This window comes from Triticum urartu, chromosome 3 (genome assembly GCF_003073215.2).
Source record: "Triticum urartu cultivar G1812 chromosome 3, Tu2.1, whole genome shotgun sequence".
Lineage (NCBI taxonomy): Eukaryota > Viridiplantae > Streptophyta > Magnoliopsida > Poales > Poaceae > Triticum > Triticum urartu.
The window spans coordinates 180026-198021 of NC_053024.1; the positions used below are offsets into that span (position 1 = coordinate 180026).

A 17996-nucleotide genomic window follows, 5' to 3' on the forward strand; every position below is an offset into this window, starting at 1 on the left:
TCAATGACAAAAGGGACCAATCTGTCAGCAAGGAAACCTTGCCCAACCAAATATACTTCAGCACAGATTTGGTGCGGTGGTAAGTTAAGTTTGGTTGTGAATCAAAGTACCTACCCTAAAAAAATCGTGGATATTTCTTGGTGCTCCCTCTCGCATGCATGTGTGTGCAACCACATATTTCATATGCACATATTTTCATATTACTTTAGAGTGTTCTTGTGCTGCGGTGTCCATATATATATATATATATATATATATATATATATATATATATATATATATATATATATGTAGCTACTAGTAGCATATTTTTCACATTCGGCCGGCCCTTATCTGTACTCACGCGCACACACCACCCATACGAGCGCCTCCCGTTTAAGCCACGCCACTCTATTCCTCCTACCACCTCTCATCATTTGGAATTCTTCATCTCCTACCACTGGCTGCTCCAAGAAAAACAAAACACCCACTCCAGCCTGCTTGTGGTCATACACTCAGTCTGGTTGCATTTCGACCTAGACCACCAGAGCGGCCGGCTGCTAGCAGATCCGGGATTCCTTGTGCGTGAGAGTTCGAGATGGAGGTGCGGGCGCATGAGGCGACTGGCCGGAACAGGGGAAGGACGAGCGGCGGCACGACGGCGGCAAGGGTGGTGGAGAGGAAGGAGGCGGAGAGGGAGAGGAGGCAGCACATGAAGGCGCTCTGCGCCAAGCTCGCTTCCCTCATCCCAAAAGAACACTTCGCCAACCCTGTAAGACCACAAACACCCCATATGTTGTTACAATTCGTTTCCATTTTAATTGGATAATGTGATACTTAGCTGCTTCTCTCCATACATGCTAATCCATTTGGGCCAGAAAAAAGGAAGAAGGTGAGCACGTTTAGTTGCTCTGAATTCTTTTAGCGGCAACTTATAATTAGTAAACAGAGTATATTGGCATTTCAAATTGTCACTCTAACTAATTCAGTATCCACCAGTATCCAATAGTACTAGTGATTAAGTACAGTCCTTCTCATTACACATGAAATATACGATGGGCCAGAGTAATTGAGTATTACTTACGGCCGGGCGTTTAGTTCTGTTGGGATGTGTTGCTTTCCTCATAAACAGTGATGACGTAGGTACCTACGACCTATTAATTACTCTATTTTGTAAGCCGTAATTCTTTTTTTGTTGTTGAGATGGACAGCTGAAATTAGCCGATCAACTGGTACATTCTTCCTTATTTTGACCTCACGTCCAGGTGTACATATATACTAGCATTGAAACATAGAAATCGTTAACCTCGCCTCTAGTTCATTGTTCTGACATATTCTGAATATACAGCCCCATGTTTCCAGGAACTACCAAGCTAGTGTCAAGTTTGAAAGGCCGAGCTAACAATAAATTGATATAGTACATACCTCAAATCTTGCAATAAATTCGATCGCGATAATTTCAAATTGCAAAGAGGAAGCAAATATCCCTCTGTTTTAAATTACTATCAGGGTCACAACTGGAACTCAGAGATGAGGGGTGAGACGGACTAGATAGCTAGAAATATGATAAAAATATATCAGGGTAGCAAGTACAACTTCGATGAAGATAGTATGCAGTAGGATTTTTGAGAAATAGAAAAATTAACTCCTGGACTAAGAACCAACTAAGGTTGAAACATTGTTATTTTACCGAAGGATGTACGCAGGATGAAAGTATCACACAATAAGTGAATCTCAAGTTATAAGCAAGAATGACTTGTAGGTACGTGCAAACATTTAGGTGGCACACATAAATAAGAGATAAATAATTGGCTTATCAAAGACTCTGTCAAAAGTCGGAAGAAAATCCAGGGTTAGTTTTACAGGAGATGATTTGATAATATAATTTCCAAACTCAGAATATCTATTATGTGTGGTTATGTGCATTCACGATGCATAGATACGGGAAAATATAGCTCTTCCATTATCAAAAGATAATGACTTATCTTAGCAACAAAAATTAATGTCCATTTGATATTTTTTATAGTTTGTTCTCAAAATTTCCTAACATTGGTACACCTTAAATGGGTATATAGGATACAATGACCCAGCTAGGCAGCCTAGACGAGGCTGCGTCATACATCAAGAAGCTCAAGGAGAGGGTCGATGAGCTGCGGCATAGGAGGAGCTCTGCGCAAGCAATGGCTGCCACAAGAGGGGCTAGTGGCGCCTCAATACCAGCCACCACCCCTACCACGAGAGGCGGTGCGGGGTCACCAGAAGGAGAGAAACATTGGGAGGAGTCTGCACCGGTGGTGGAGGTGCGGCAACACGACGTTACGAGCATGCATGTGGTGCTGGTATGCAGCACACAGAGGCCTATAATGCTCCACGAGGTGATCAGAATCCTCGAGGAAGAAGGAGCCGATGTCGTCAATGCCAATCACTCCGTTGCTGGTGACAAAATCTTCTACACCATAAACTCCCGAGTACGTACACATATAGGTATAGCGTTTGATATCTACAAAAGAAAATATAACCTATGTTTTTTTATGTATAAGCACACATGAGTCCGAATATTCATTTTGGATCATAACCATTTAGTTTATGTGTCCATACTTATTGGAGGGTTTTAGGTTTGTTCCTAGTGTATGCATTAAACTGAATCAACAGCCAAACAATTGGAAGTAAATTAATGGTATATATACATGTGAAAGGCACAAAAGGGAAGATGAAAGCGATGCATGTACAAGTTTGTGCAAAATGTGGAACTGTAGATTCCTCTCTATGTAGAAAGAGACAAAATTGGGGAAAGCTAGCCCAAAAAGTTTGAAAGTGACCTTAGGCATACACATGTGCAATAAAAAAATTAGTTTCTTTCTTTTCTTTTCCTCCCTCTCCAACCGCTAGTATTTATGTATTAATGAACCGTGACTGGAAAATGATTTTAGTTGCATGGTGAAGGACTTCTTTCCATGTAAATATTAAACTTATTTGTTATCTACCTTTTCCATGAAATTAACACGAGTTATTTAATTACATCAATTAATTTCGTCTCTCTATCTTATGTAGGCCTTAAGCTCGAGAATTGGCATAGATGTTTCAAGTGTTTCTGAACGGCTGAGGGCATTGGTATGATAGTAAATTAATTTGTGTAAAATACATATATATCACACAATTATATAGAAAGAGAAAAAAACCCAAAGTTGGTAAATATGTCTAGTTATTAACTGCTAGAAGAAGGGGATGGAAACACCCTTCATTATATATATATATATATATATATATATATATATATATATATATTCGCGCTATTCGTCACCCTGGGTGAGGAATAGTTATTCTTCACCCCCCTCTATTTTACTATCAATGCACCGTAATTTTACGTTTCATAAGTTTTGTCTTATTTCCGACGCAAAAAGAGACCGTAAGAAAATATATAATCACCGTAAAAAATATTTTATGTTATGTAAAATTACAAACATAAAAACATAGTCTAAAATACACATAAACTGCAAATTTTCTTGTCTTATGACCTATATTTTAATTTTCTTACGTTAAATTTTACGTAGTGAATCAATAAAAATGTAACTATTTGAATTCCAAACGTAATTTAACTATGAAATGATCGTAAGATTAACTCGGGTGAAGAATAACTTATTCTGCACCCTGGGTGATGAATACTAACTTAATTTCGCCATCCCCCTTCCTTAGCCCTCTAAACTTCTTGGCCGTCATGGCGCCCAAATCCGTCAAGGGCAAGGGGGTGGCTAAGGGCGCTGGGACTGTGGAGCCGCCGGAGAGCGCGCTGTTGGGGGACCGGACGAAGTCCGCCTTTTTCTTCCCCTCGACGGTTGATGTTCATGAGCTCCGAGCCTCCTTCAGGCCCCTAACGGGAGCGAAGACGGGGGGAGAGAATTCAGGACACCCGGCGACACGCATCATTCCTGCTGCTTGCGCCGATCCTGCTCCAAATCGGTATCCCTTTTTCGTCGATTATCTTTCTTGCGGGTTATGTCCCCCTTTCTCCGATTTCTTCTGCGACATTATGCACACCTTCGGCTTTCGCCTCTTGGATTTTACTCCGAATGCGGTGGCGTGCATGGCTTTCTTCGCGCATCTTGTGAAGGCTTTACCGGGGTGCAGCCCAACACGGCGCTCTTCCGCCATTATTTCTTTCCTCGGATCCAGCCGGGAGGTGCCGTCTCTGGTTGCGTCACCTGGATCCCAAGATCCAAGGGGGCGTACCCGGACGGTGCCGTGAAGGAGAGGTGGGAGGAATGGCGTGGCCGGTGGTGCTGGATTGAGGATGAAGACCCGCCGGAATTTTGCAAGGTCCGCCGAGTGCCGCCGGTCCGTGGCAGCGATTGGAGCGATGTCGACGCCGCAGACGGGAGGCTCACTGTTGCCACTACTAGGATTCTCCGGCTCACCCAGGCCAGACTCACCCTTGAGATGATCGGGGCGGACTTCATTCGCCGCCGGATCGCCCCGTTGCACAACAAGGGGAGGCTAGCTTGGCTCTTTACGAATCCGGCTGACATTATGCGACTCCGCCCCGGCCTCGATCACAACTTCACAGTGATGGCGCATGCCCACTTCTGCCAGCGGCTTTTCCAACTTGATGTGGGTCGCGATGGCGAGGTCGAACGGACCGGCAAGGCCGCGAGGGCTGCCGCAAAGGTTGGCAAGGCCCTCAAGGGGCCGTTTTTCAAGCTGCCAGCGGGGGTGGTCCCGTTGTGCAGCAATTCACGTCGGTCCGAGATCATTTCCATGATGCCGGACTGTAATGCGCACGGCCCTGTCCCGAGCTGGAAGGAGCCGAAGGACGCGGATGTGCAGCAATTCTTTGACACCCTGATTGAGGTACATGTCAATGCTGACGCCGAGCGGTGGCTTGTCATGGACACCACCCAGGAAGAGCTGGACTACATCGCCACTAGGGCGAGGGAGGCGCAACTCGCCATGGAGGCCGGCAGTGCCGGGGGCGTGGAGGACAAGGCCGCAACGACTGCGGAGGAAGAGCAGCTCACCCGGTGGGCGGCGGCCACCGAGGAGGTCAGCAGCGCCGACACTGGAGCTCCGCTTGTCGAAGACGCGGCCGACGAGTCGTCGGAGGAGGAGGACGTGGCGGCGGGCTCGACGCCAACCAGGGGAAGAGGGCGAGTCCTACGGCGGGCTGGCTCCGGCGAGCCGGTCCGGCCCGGCAGGGCTACGCGGCCTCAATTGGCCCTGGAGGGGTCTGGGCGTCACACGAGGGCCACGACAGCCAAGAGGCTGACGAAGGCCGCTGAGAAGAAGAAGACAACAGCCCCTTCCTCATCTGGGCGCGCACAAACCCCGCCGTCTTCGCCTCCTCCGGCAGATGTCGACTCGGATGTTGACGCGGAGGTCGCTTTTGATCTCGGGCCTCTTAGCCCGAAGAGGAAAAGGAAAGTGGTGGAGGAAGAGGAGATGGGTGACGAGTAAGTACTCCGTCCTTTACTGCCATTTCCATTCCCCTGAATTAAGTCACTTATCTTGATCCATTTTTTCTTTTGCAGGGATGCAAAGACGTTGGCCCAGAGGGTGAAGAGGGCCAAGGCCTTGGCGGGCGGCCAGCCCCCGACCAGTGCTTCAAAGTCGCCACTGGTGGTGCTGAGCAGCCCGGACAGCAGCCCCCAGCACAGCCCCCAGCGTAAGTTTGTCACCCTCCTCTTATCGACACGTGTGGTAGGCGTTCGATGCTATGGTGTTGACCTTGTCGGGTTTGCAGGAGGGGAGCGGCAGCAGGAGGAGCCGCAGAGGGCTACCCCCAACACACCACCCCCATCGACTACGTCGCCGCGAGGGGCGTCCCCGGCAAGGGCATCAAGCACGGAGCCCACAGCCATGGAGGAAGAGGGGAACTTGGGCGCTGGTGACTCTGCCACGACGCCGAATGCTGGCGGGGAGGGGACTTCTGCTTCACAGCCTGGCACTGGTGAGTCGCCTGTCCTCCATCTCTGTTTTTCCCTTATTCTTTTTCTTGGCTTCAATGCTCCCATTACTACCCAGGCCCTCCTTCAATAGGTATGGAGGATGTGGATACTGTTGTTGGGAATATTGCTGAGGAGGCCGCGGCGGAGGCCGATAGGATTGTCGCCGAGGAGGCCGCCAGGGATGCTGACGAGGTCGCCGCTGATGAGGCCGCCAAGAATGCTGCCGAGGACACCGCTGCGGGGGCCGCCTAGGCGACCGGCGAGGCTTCTTCCGAGGGTGCCAAAGGTGGGCTTGCCGGGGAAGCCGGCAAGGCCACTGCCGAGGAAGAGGTGGTTGATGATCAGCCTCCCTCCTCCTCAACCTCGGGCCCCGGCAGATATCTGAAGATGGGCGACGATCTTTTCGTCCATCTCCCAAGGGCGTCAAGTTCCCGAGCGCCCACCGAAGGGGAAGTCTTTGACGGCGAGGTGCTTGCCGCCACCGGGCTCGAGGTTGTCGATGAGCCGGGCGTTGGCAGTGATGGTTCTCCAGAAGAGCAACTTTTCCGCGCTATGGGGGCCAACTTCCGAAAACTCCAGGCGCTCTACCATGTCCGTCTGGACAAGGTTAAGTCCAGGACGGCAACGGTGGACCAGGCGGAGGTGGATTTCAAGGCGCGCGTTGCTGAGACGCAGACCTGGTTCCACCAGACTTGCGAGGAGCAGAGGGCCTTTCAGGAGGAATTGGCCAAGCGCAATGTCGAGCTCACCATGAAGATGGCTGACATCGAGAAGGCCCAGGAAAAGGCGGTGAACTTGGCTGCCGCGGCCGAGGCCGTCCAGAACCAGCATCAAGCCGCACTGGATTCCCAGGAAGAGGGCCTCGCCGTGCGTGAGGCGAAGCTTGCTGCAGCGGTCCGTGGCAAGGATGAGGAGCTCGAGGCCCTTGTCGCGCGGCAGACTCGCGAGATGGAGCAGAGGCACAAGGAGGCGCTCGATGCCCATGCTCTGGCCCATGCCGACAAAGTAAGGGAGTTGGAGGTGGAGCGGGACGAGCTGAAGGAGCAGGCCCTCAAGCTGTCCAATGAGAAGAGCACGCTCAACAGCGCCTTGGCGGAGGCGCAAGGAGTGGTCATCAGCAGGACTGGGGAGCTCTTCGAAGCGCAAAACTCCGTGAGAGATCTCAAGCTGAAGCTGGAGGATCTCGAGAATATGTTGTCGGAGAGCAGGGCTCGGGAGGAGACCTTGACCAGGAGTCTGGAGGAGGAGAAGCAGCTGTAGGCGAACGAGGCCGCCTCCCACCAGGAATATGTGGCGGGCGAGAACAGATGGATCAGCCGTCTGGAGGACGTCGCCGGCAGGGTCACCTCACAGTTGGCCACCATGGGGATGCCAAACGTGAGGTACGCCCCTGAGCGCAGCGGGACCGTCAACACCAAGCTGACCCAGTTCTTCGAGGGCGTCCTTGGAGCCTTGGCTTATCTTCACTCCAACCGAGCGGCCACGTTGGCCGGGGAAGCCCGGCGACTTTGCCGGGGGGTCATGACCAAGGTCCTCACCAAGATGGCGTACTGGAATCCCGACCTCGACTTCGATGCCGCGATGGATAGCTTGCCGGATGGTACTGACCTCACGGTGCTCAAGGAGCGCATCAAGCCCGTCATCAGCAGCATCGACGAAATCAAGAGGGTGGAAGGCCAGCGCCGGGATTAGGCATCCCATTCTTCACCGCCGCTGCAGGTTCACGACCAAGACAAATTTCATCTTTAGTTAGAACCGCAGCAATGATGTGATGTAATATAACTTTGCAGCACTTCTAATTTCATGCACGTTATTTCCCCGTTCAATTCCTCTTTGTATGCGCGCCCTACGTCGATTGTGTAGGCTCGCTGGCGCGGAAGCCCCTAGCGGCGTTTTGGGGACGGATCCCCATGGGCCTGCTGGGTATGCGTGCTGCTGGATGAGCCACCTTTCCGTTCTGAACGCGGCCACTCGAACTGTCGAGCTTGACTCGAGTCAGAATTGAGAGCGTTGTTGATCGCGGAAGGCTACTCTGCCATTCTCGACGCAGCCGCTTGAGCCGTTGAGCGGACTCGAAATAGGGCAAGGGCGTTGCCGATCGTGGGAGAGCCCCCTGGCATGCAGGTTTCTCATACAAAGGCGTGACATCTCCGGGGGGGGGGATAACCTCATATAAAAAGGATAGAATAAATAAGGGTTCAGTGCAACTTAGCTTCTGTTTGCAATCGCTCGAGTGCCGATCTTCTGGCCTCCTTTCTTCTCCAAGGGTCACGAAGATGAAGGAGTTCCGGGCTAACTGCTAAAGCCGATTCTCACAACTGTGTTCCCCTACCTGGCGCGCCAAAGATGTCGGTGGGAACGACACCTATGGGATCACAAGAATCCCTACTGTGGTTAGCGGGGCGCGGGGTCGTGAGAAGAGCGGGTCAAACAGATAGCACACGGTTCGTTTATCCAGGTTCGGGCCACGAGGATGCGTAAAGCCCTACTCCTGCTTTGGTGTATTGTATATCTGTGTTCTTGAGCTAGCTATGGGGCGTGAGGAGCTCCAAAAAGCCGAATCCCCCCTCTGGTCGCCTCGGGCCTCCTTTTATAGAAAAAAGGGGTTGCCACAGTGGCACACAGGAGGTGGAAAGGGTACAGTAATGCGAGGTTATCCTTCGCATCACATGACAAGGCACATTTAATGCGTCTTGCTTAGGTGTCCTTGCTTTATCGGGGACGGGGGAGAAACCTGTCTAGTCCGTCGTCGCTCCTTCTTGTGTCGACACGCGCCCTGGCCAGCGACGCCTGCGATGCCATGTAGGTAGGCAGGCAGCTGAGGTGGCGCAGTGGTGGGTCTTCACGAAGATCTGCATGCCGTCACGCGGGTGCCTACCCAGCTGGTTGGGTCGGCAGCTGCATGCATGCGGTGGTGGAGGTTTAGTCGGCGTGGGCCTGATGGTGGCCCTGCGGGTGTCCTCGGCAAGGGCCTTGCCGGGGCCCCTGCTGTCATCCCCGGCAAGGCGCTTGCCGGGGGCCTTGTGGTCTTCCTCGGCTGGGATCCCGCCAAGGGTTGTTGTCTCCTTAGTGTGTATCTGATCTTGAATGTCTTCACAAAGATCTGCATGCCGCCATGGGGATGTCTCCCGAATCCTTGCCTTTTGGGGGCAGTGGACTCAAGGGTGATTTGCTCCGTAGGCGCGGGACGAGTCGCCACGGCAAGGGTCTTGCCGGGGCTGCTAGAACTGTCTCCCGGCAAGGATCTTGCCGGGGGAGTCTGCTTCGTCCCCTTTGCTCTTCGTGGTCTTGGCCTTGGCGTCGTTCTAGTTCTCTTGAGCTTCGGTCTTACCCTGGCTCACCTCCCTTGCCTTGCTTGGTGTGGTGGTGCCCGTGGCTCAGACTGCCCGTGCACAGTTATAGGGGTACAAAAAGTGTACCCCTCTTTTTGTACACCGACAGAAACGCGATTTGTTTTGGTCAAGTTGTAGATCGGGTATTGCTCTCCCAATCCCCAAAGTTTCAACAAGTTTGGGTGGAGGGATTGGGAGTATTGAGCAAAATGGGGTGTAGCAATGGTGGAGCTCAACAAGACATTAGGGTTGAGGGTTGGAGGAGGAAGAAGGGACCTTTTATAGTGTTTGTGTGAGGGTGGGCATTTCTGCTCGTTGGACCCCGTGCGCACGGGCTAAGTCAGCCCCGTGCGCACGGGGTGTCCAGAGACAAACGCACCACCCCGTGCGCACGGGGGTTAAAAGACCCCGTGTGCACGGGGTATCCAGAGAGTTATGCAGTACCCCATGCGCACGGGAGTCAAAAGACCCCGTGCGCACGGGGTACCCAGAGAGTTACCCAGTACCCCGTGCGCACGGGGGTCAAAAGACCCCGTGCGCACGGGGTACCCAGTAACTTACTGTTGCAACTTTCTGAGTACCACAGCACACACACACTAGATCCATATGAGGGGGTACGAGTGGGAAGGGTAAGAGAGTAAGGCCCGACAAAGGCATTCTCACACAACATTTGTCCACACAGACCCCTCTTAATAGTGCGGTCTTTCCTACGACTCGAAGAAAACCAAAACTAAACCTTCGAAGCGATGAAAGACCACGCCTTTGTCCTTTTTGAAATGGGGGGGGGGGCGTCGCACATCTCCATCGCGGGCACTTAGAACCAATAACCTGAGATAAACTTTAGCAACCGATATTAGTTCAACTATGTTCGCACACGAACACGTCACCGTGTACCCTCGACGCCGGGGGTGATGCACCGCAGCTCACGTCGAAGGAGACCTGCCGGAAGCGCGGTACGCAAGACAATCCGGCGGGCGCTTTTGAGGACCCGAAACCCCACACACCCGGGAGGGACCCCGTCAGGGCGCGTAGCGGCTATGGGCTGCCCTAGGTTGACCTGATCGCCCCTAGGGCCTCGAGGTTCGCCGCCCTACAATGAAGAAGAACGAACGAAGAACGAGGAAGAAGAAGAACAAGGGAGAAGGAAAAGTAAAGGTAAAAGATGTAGATAGATTTGTTCGATTGTGTGTTATTTCAATCGGCCGTCACCCCCAACATATATAAAAGGCGGCTGGACTTCCCGTACAAGAAAAGGACTAAAAATTCCGTCCAAAACATTAAAAACCCTAACCTAACTCGGACAGGAATCTTTGGCAATTTCCGGATCAATCTCGGTCTCACCGATTAATTTTTTTCGGTCCCACCGTGTGAACGTTGCAAACTTTCTGTAACTTTCTGTAATTTTTCGGATCAACTCGGTCTCACCGAGTCAATCAACTCGGTTGGTCCGAAATGACTCTGCAGCTTCTGTTTCTGACCTTATTTTGTCTCCACAGGTCGCATACGAACTCGGATTGAGATGATTTATATATGAAAATCGATCGTCTCGACGAGGCGAAGACAACTCCTTTAGATCACTCCTTCATCTGAGGTCATATTGAGGGCGTAATCGGCCAAATAGTATTCTGAATACAAAATCTGAGTACTTCGAACACAACTTCAGCTTTAGAGATGAGACCGGATGACTATGGCCCAAATATCAAAGTTTTCCCTTTTGACGATACGGAACTTTCTCTCTTTGAGCACTTCTCTATTTGAGGCCATCTTAATTAAGTTCTTGGTCGTGCCAAAATTTGGTGTCAACACATGCCCCCCTGTTTTTCGGCAAACTTGTGTGCCGAAAAATAACTTGCATGATGATTTTCCTAAGGACGATGTCAACACTCCATCGGCCATTCTATGTGCTTAGGGCGATAATTTCTATATCGGCCATGTTTAACTTCTTGTTTACATCATAACCTGGAACCGATTACCACCAATCGGCTTTAAAGAGATGGGAATGAACCCGTTCCTCGTAGCACTAAGGAAATCAAACTCCGAGAGGTCACGCCCTGTTAAGCAAGTAACATCCGGATGATTCCAATCCACCGATGTATCGGCCAAAGCAACACAAGCCGAATTATCCGCGTGAATGACTTCTACCTCATCATCAACCCATTGTATTAAGAATTGATGCATGGTAGATGGCACACATTGGTTAGCATGAAGCCAATCGCGGCCTAATATAACATTATAGTTACCTTGCACCTCGGCGATGAAGAATGTGGTGGCCAAAGTCTTGCTTCCCATGGTGAGTTCCATGCACATCACACCTTTGGCCTCTGTCTTTTCTTTTCCCTCAAATCCATTAAGTACCATATTGGTCTTCATCAATGCGTTATCATCTAACCCCAACTTCTTGAAGACCGAGTAGGGCATAAGATTTACCACAGCACCACCATCAACGAGCATCCTAGCAATCGGCGATCCGTTAATATGACCTTTGAGGTACAATGGCTTCAAGTGTTTCACCGGTTCTTTTGGCTTCTCGAAGATAGCATTCTTAGGACCAAAATCCAGCTGGGCTACCTCCCATTCTTTACCTATAGCACGAAACTCGGCAGGTAAGTAATATACCATATTAATATCCATACCTTCCCAAACCGGCGTAGATTCATAATCCACCATCTCATCTTCATCCCCCAATGTGAATATTGGGCTCAAAGATTCCTCAACTGAAGGGGATGTTTCAGGTGGTGTGGACGGTGTAATAGGGGTTGCATCATCCTCTTTTGGTGGCGAATGGGTTGCTGTAGCTAATGTAGAAGCATCTGCATTTTCTTTTTGTTTAGGCCTCCACACTTGTTTTGTGAGTGCCATGGGCCGAATTTCACTTAACAATTCGTCCCTTTGCCTCTCCTCTTTGTGATCTACCTTCTCGTGGTTCCTCATGCGTTGTAATCTCCTTTTCATGGTCTTGGTTAAACCGGGAGGACACCACTTAGGTTGAGTATATTTGGGATCCCTTGGTTTGGCCTTGCTTGTGCTTGCCTCATGATCACTAACCATGGAAACCTGCTGAACAATAACAATATCACCATTAGAAGTAGCCAGATTACCAACAATCGGCTTTTTGATCTCCTTTTGCTTGTCGCATTCTGAAATTTTTGCATTAGATGACTTAACACGCCACACTTTTTTATTGGCCTTACTTGGAGAAATTTTTGTTGGCCGATTAGCACCATTGCTCAAACGGCCTTGTGTAGGATAATAAAGCCTCTCGCGAGCAAACCTTCTAGGTGCTGCCCACCCCATATGGAAAGCATAAGGAGCCATTGGGGGCTGCCCCCATCCTCCACTGAAGCCTCTCATGTAATATGGCGCATACAAGGGTTGTGACATCCATGGTGTCGGTGCCCATGACCCATATGGCCTTGCATATCGTCGAAACTCTTGCTCCGGAGGCAATCTTGAACGCTTTGAATGCGATGGCCGATTAGATCTAGAACCGGCCGCTTGACTTGCATATTTCGATAGCAACATATCAAAAGTTGGCTTGATTCTCTTGTTCTTAGTTTCATTCTTTTTCCACTTGCCAACTTCTGAATTCTTGGGCTTGATCAATTTAACATGAGCATCCTCTTGTACTTGTGGTTGCCCCCCGAGTGTAGCATTTTTTATAGTGATCTTCAACACTTCCTTGCCATCGGGTTGCTTCTCAAGCACAATCTTTCTTCCCAAGACCTTGTCGCCCTCCTTGCTATTCCTGGGTTCACCAATAACAACATTATCTTTATTAGCAGATTCGGCTATGCTAGGCCGAATCAACATTTTCTTCCCCTCCAAGTCTATGGTGTTTATCGGGAAGGGCTGTTTATCAACTTGCATCTCAGCAAAATTCAATCGTCTGTCATTAATGGCCGATTGTATCTGTCATCGGAAAACATTGCAATCGTTAGTAGCATGAGAAAATGAATTATGGTACTTGCAATAAGCACGCCGTTTCAGCTCCTCAAACGACGGTATGGTGTGTGATATTCTAATCATCTTATCTTGCAAGAGTGCATCAAATATTTTATCACACTTTGATATATCAAAAGTAAACCTTATCTCCTCATCACGATTCTTGCGAATCGGCTTAAGAGCATTGCACATGTAGGGTTTGGCCTTTGAGGACCAAACAAATTCAGTAGTATAGACATCAACCTCATCGTCCGAATTATCATCATTGTGTTCAACCATATGCATTCTAGGACGATCGGTTGTAGACCTATGGACCTCTTTATTTCGACTCTCTTGGGCCAAAGCTTTTTGCAAGACTTGATTAATGCTCAAAAACTCATAACTTTCTAGCCTCTCTTTAATGTGAGTTTTCAAACCATTAAGAACAAGATCTGCCAAGTCTCTCTCAGTTATCACTAAGCTATAACATCGGTTTTTTATATCTCTAAACCTCTTGACATAATCGGTGACCGATTCATCATGTTTCTGCCTAACCGATGTAAGATGTGACAACTTTAGCTCATTATCGCCGCTATAAAAGTGATCATGAAACTTTTGCTCTAATTGCGACCATAAGAGAATTGAGCCATGTGGTAAAGCAGCAAACCATGAAAATGCGGTACCAGTTAAAGATAATGGAAATAAACGCACTTTCAATTCTTCTATGGAACCTGCTTCACCCAACTGTGCTAGATACTGACTCACGTGCTCCCAAGTTGTTTTCGTACCCTCACCACTAAATTTAACAAAATCAGGAACCTTATAACCTTGAGGGTAAGAAATTGCATCGAAGTGTTCAGGATAAGGCTTTTGGTACACATGACTCTTTACTTTCGGCTCGTTTCCGAAAGTTTCTAGAAACATCTTATGCAAATCCTCCCTTAATTTAGCTAAAATTGGATCCGAGGTGGATGAAGATGTTTGTGGTAATGACATAGAAGCAACCTGAGTACTAGCTATTGGTGCAACTTGTGGGATGGGCGCCGAACCATAATTCGGCGGAAGACCAAACATGCCTGCGCCTATGGGTGGTGTGACAAAGTGATTCGGCGTTGACGCCGAATTGGGCACACTCATAATAGGATTAGAGTATGTAGGTGCAGCCACAAGCTGGTTGGTTTGAGTAGGGTAAAAATTCAACGGCATATTATATTTTTGTTGCATAGGTGGTGCCGATGAAATAGGTAAAATTGGGCTAGGGTTTTCAGATATACCAACAGTACCACTAGATGATGGAGGCATATTTTTCTGAGCATTAGCACTAGCCACAAAAGAATTGTATGCCATCACATTACCCTTACTAACAAGACTCTCAATCACAGCCACTTGCTCTGGAGAAAAAACTTTACTCACAGTGATTAGATCTTGTTCGTCGATGAGGGGAGGAAAATTGGTGTTTCTAACCAGAGTGATGTTGCCTTGACGGTCCTTCTTGAAACTTGAAAGAAACGCTTCCAAATCCTCCTCCTCGCACTTCTTCTTGAGCGCCTCAAAAGCCTCTTCAAGCTGCTTCTTGCGCGCTTCGTAGGCTTGGCGATGTTCATCCGATAGTTCATCAAGACCGGGCTTAATGATGTTATCGGCGTCAACTTCTGAGGGCTTGGGGAGATTAGACATGGTTGATGATGATTCTTGATCTTTCGTCCCCAGCGGAGTCGCCAAAAAGTGTGTTCGCACACGAACACGTCACCGTGTACCCTCGACGCCGGGGGTGATGCACCGCAGCTCACGTCGAAGGAGACCTGCCGGAAGCGCGGTACGCAAGACAATCCGGCGGGCGCTTTTGAGGACCCGAAACCCCACACGCCCGGGAGGGACCCCGTCAGGGCGCGTAGCGGCTATGGGCTGCCCTAGGTCGACCTGATCGCCCCTAGGGCCTCGAGGTTCGCCGCCCTACAATGAAGAAGAACGAACGAAGAATGAGGAAGAAGAAGAACAAGGGAGAAGGAAAAGTAAAGGTAAAAGATGTAGATAGATTTGTTCGATTGTGTGTTGTTTCAATCGGCCGTCACCCCCAACATATATAAGAGGCGGCTGGACTTCCCGTACAAGAAAAGGACTAAAAATTCCGTCCAAAACATTAAAAACCCTAACCTAACTCGGACAGGAATCTTTGGCAATTTCCGGATCAATCTCGGTCTCACCGATTAGTTTTTTTCGGTCCCACCGAGTGAACGTTGCAAACTTTCTGTAACTTTCTGTAATTTTTCGGATCAACTCGGTCTCACCGAGTCAATCAACTCGGTTGGTCCGAAATGACTCTGCAGCTTCTGTTTCTGACATTGTTTTGTCTCCACAGGTCGCATACGAACTCGGATTGAGATGATTTATATATGAAAATCGATCGTCTCGATGAGGCGAAGACAATTCCTTTAGAGCACTCCTTCATCTGAGGTCATATTGAGGGCGTAATCGGCCGAATAGTATTCTAAATACAAAATCTGAGTACTTCGAACACAACTTCAGCCTTAGAGATGAGACAGGATGACTATGGCCCAAATATCAAAGTTTTGCATTTTGACGATACGGAACTTTCTCTCTTTGAGCACTTCTCTATTTGAGGCCATCTTAATTAAGTTCTTGGTCGTGCCAAAATCTGGTGTCAACAAACTAACCACATTGTCATCACACCAAAATATAGCTTAAGTGCCATTAGCACTTTCAGTAAGTTCACCAAGTAACATCGCATAGCACAATCCTACCCGGTGATCCTCCCCTCATCGCCCTGTGAGAGAGCGATCACCTGTTGTATCTGGCACTTGGAAGGGTGTGTTTTATTAAGTATACGGTTCTAGTTGTCATAAGGTCAAGGTACAACTCCGGGTCGTCCTTTTACCGAGGGACACGACTATACGAATAGATAAACTTCCTTGCAGGGGTGCACCACATTTCCCAACACGCCCGATCCCCTTTTTCTAGACACACTTTTCTGGGTCATGCCCGGCCTCGGAAGATCAACACGTCGCAGCCCTACCTAGGCACAATAGAGAGGTCAGCATGCTGGTCTAACTCCTATGCGTGCAGGGGTCTGGGCCCATCGCCCATTGCACACCTGCATGTTGCGTACGCGGCTGGTGAGCAGACCTAGCCTCCCTTATACAAGAGCAGGCATTCCAGTCCAACACGGCGCGCGCCGCTCAGTCGCTGACGTCACGAAGGCTTCGGTTGATACCACGACGTCGAGTGCCCATAACTGTTCCCATGTAGTTGGTTAGTGCGTATAGGCCAGTGGCCAGACTCAGATCAAATACCCAGATCTCGTTAAGCGTGTTATTTTGAAATAACCGCGGACGCCGACCAGGGCCAGGCCCACCTCTCTCCTAGGTGGTCCCAACCTGCCCTGTCGCTCCGCCACAAAGATCCACTCAGAGGGCTGTCGGGACAAACGTCCTTTCGGACCCAATCCGTGAATCACTCGCGGGTACTCTACGAGCCGACCCAACTTTAGTCACCACAAGTACCATATAATATGTATATAATTATATACCCGTGATCACCTCCCGAGTGATCACGGCCGATAGTATAGCATGGCAGACGGACAAGAATGTAGGGCCACTGATGGTAAACTAGCATCCTATACTAAGCATTTAGGATTGCAGGTAAGGTATCAACAACTGTAGCAACAATGAGAGGCTATGCATCAGAATAGGATTAACGGAAAGCAGTATCATATTACACTACTCTAATGCAAGCAGTAGAGAGAGAATAGGCAATATCTTGTGATCAAGGGGGGGGGGCTTGCCTGGTTGCTCTAGCAAGGAGGGGTTGTCAACAACGTAGTCGAACTCAGTGGCATCAACAACGGTCTCGGAGTCTATCGGAGAAGAAGAGGGGTTGAAGAAACAGTAAATACAGAGCAAACAAAGCATCACAAAACATAACGAGGTAATACGCGGAGCTAAGTATGCCCTAACGCGGCATTAGGTCATACCGGCGAAGGGGGGAAACATCCGGGAAAGTATTCCCGGCGTTTCGCGTTTTCGGACAGACGGACCAGAGGGGAAAAGTTGCGAGTTTTCTATGCTAGGGATGTGTGGCGGACGAACGGGCTGCGTATCCGGATTCGTCTCGTCGTTCTGAGCAACTTTCATGTACAAAGTTTTTCCATCCGAGCTACGTTTATTTTATATTGATTTTAAAATATTTAAATCATTTTTAGCATTTATTTAATTATTTTAATTCAACATTATCCAGAATAGTGTGTCCTGACGTCATCATGACGTCAGCAGTCAACAGGGTGTTGACCGGTCAAACTGACGTGTTGGTCCCACATGTCATTGACTGTTTAGTCTAATTAGGGTTTAACTAATCTAATTACTGTTTAGTTAATTAACACTAGTTAATTAGGTCAATTAAACATTAATTAGTTAACTAAATTGATTTAATTAATTAATTAATTGATATATTATTATTATTTATTTATTTATTTTAAATCTTTTTTATTTTCATTCTATGCAATGGCCCCATTCGTCATACACAGGGGGGTCTTAGCGGGCGCTGGCGCGAGCGGTAACGGGCGCCGGGCGGAGCCGGGCGTCGGGCGCTAGCCCGCCCGACAGGGCACTGCAACCAGGAGGTGAAGGGCGCCGGCGTGTGGCTCGGCGCCGCCGGCCATGGCCGGAGCGGGGCGACGCGACGTGGCCAAACGAGGCCGACCGGAGCGCGGGGGGTCGGTGGAGTGGGCGCGGGGCACAACGGTCGCACAGACTCGCGGGCGCGGCCGTCGGCGGTAGCGACGAGGGAGGAGAAACAGGGGAGGCCAGGA

At 49.3% G+C, this 17996-nt stretch overlaps 1 protein-coding gene across 1 annotated transcript; it reads left to right on the forward strand.

Annotated features, from left to right (window-relative positions):
- The first annotated feature begins 346 nt into the window (after nucleotides 1-346).
- LOC125542218 (transcription factor bHLH162-like) lies at nucleotides 347-10971 on the forward strand. The gene is made up of 6 exons (XM_048705170.1): nucleotides 347-751; nucleotides 2055-2447; nucleotides 3031-3090; nucleotides 5502-5635; nucleotides 5714-5920; nucleotides 10747-10971. The coding sequence occupies exons 1-5, from the start codon at nucleotides 578-580 to the stop codon at nucleotides 5859-5861; spliced, it is 909 nt and encodes a 302-aa protein (XP_048561127.1). The 5' UTR covers nucleotides 347-577; the 3' UTR covers nucleotides 5862-5920; nucleotides 10747-10971.
- The last annotated feature ends 7025 nt before the right edge of the window (nucleotides 10972-17996 follow it).

Excerpts from the sequence above, each read along its gene's own strand:
- LOC125542218 (XM_048705170.1), top strand. The coding sequence starts at position 578 with ATGGAGGTGCGGGCGCATGAGGCGACTGGCCGGAACAGGGGAAGGACG. Across the intron at positions 752-2,054 it reads AAGAACACTTCGCCAACCCT|GATACAATGACCCAGCTAGG; the intron begins GTAAGACCACAA and ends ATGGGTATATAG. Across the intron at positions 3,091-5,501 it reads CTGAACGGCTGAGGGCATTG|GGATGCAAAGACGTTGGCCC; the intron begins GTATGATAGTAA and ends TTTCTTTTGCAG.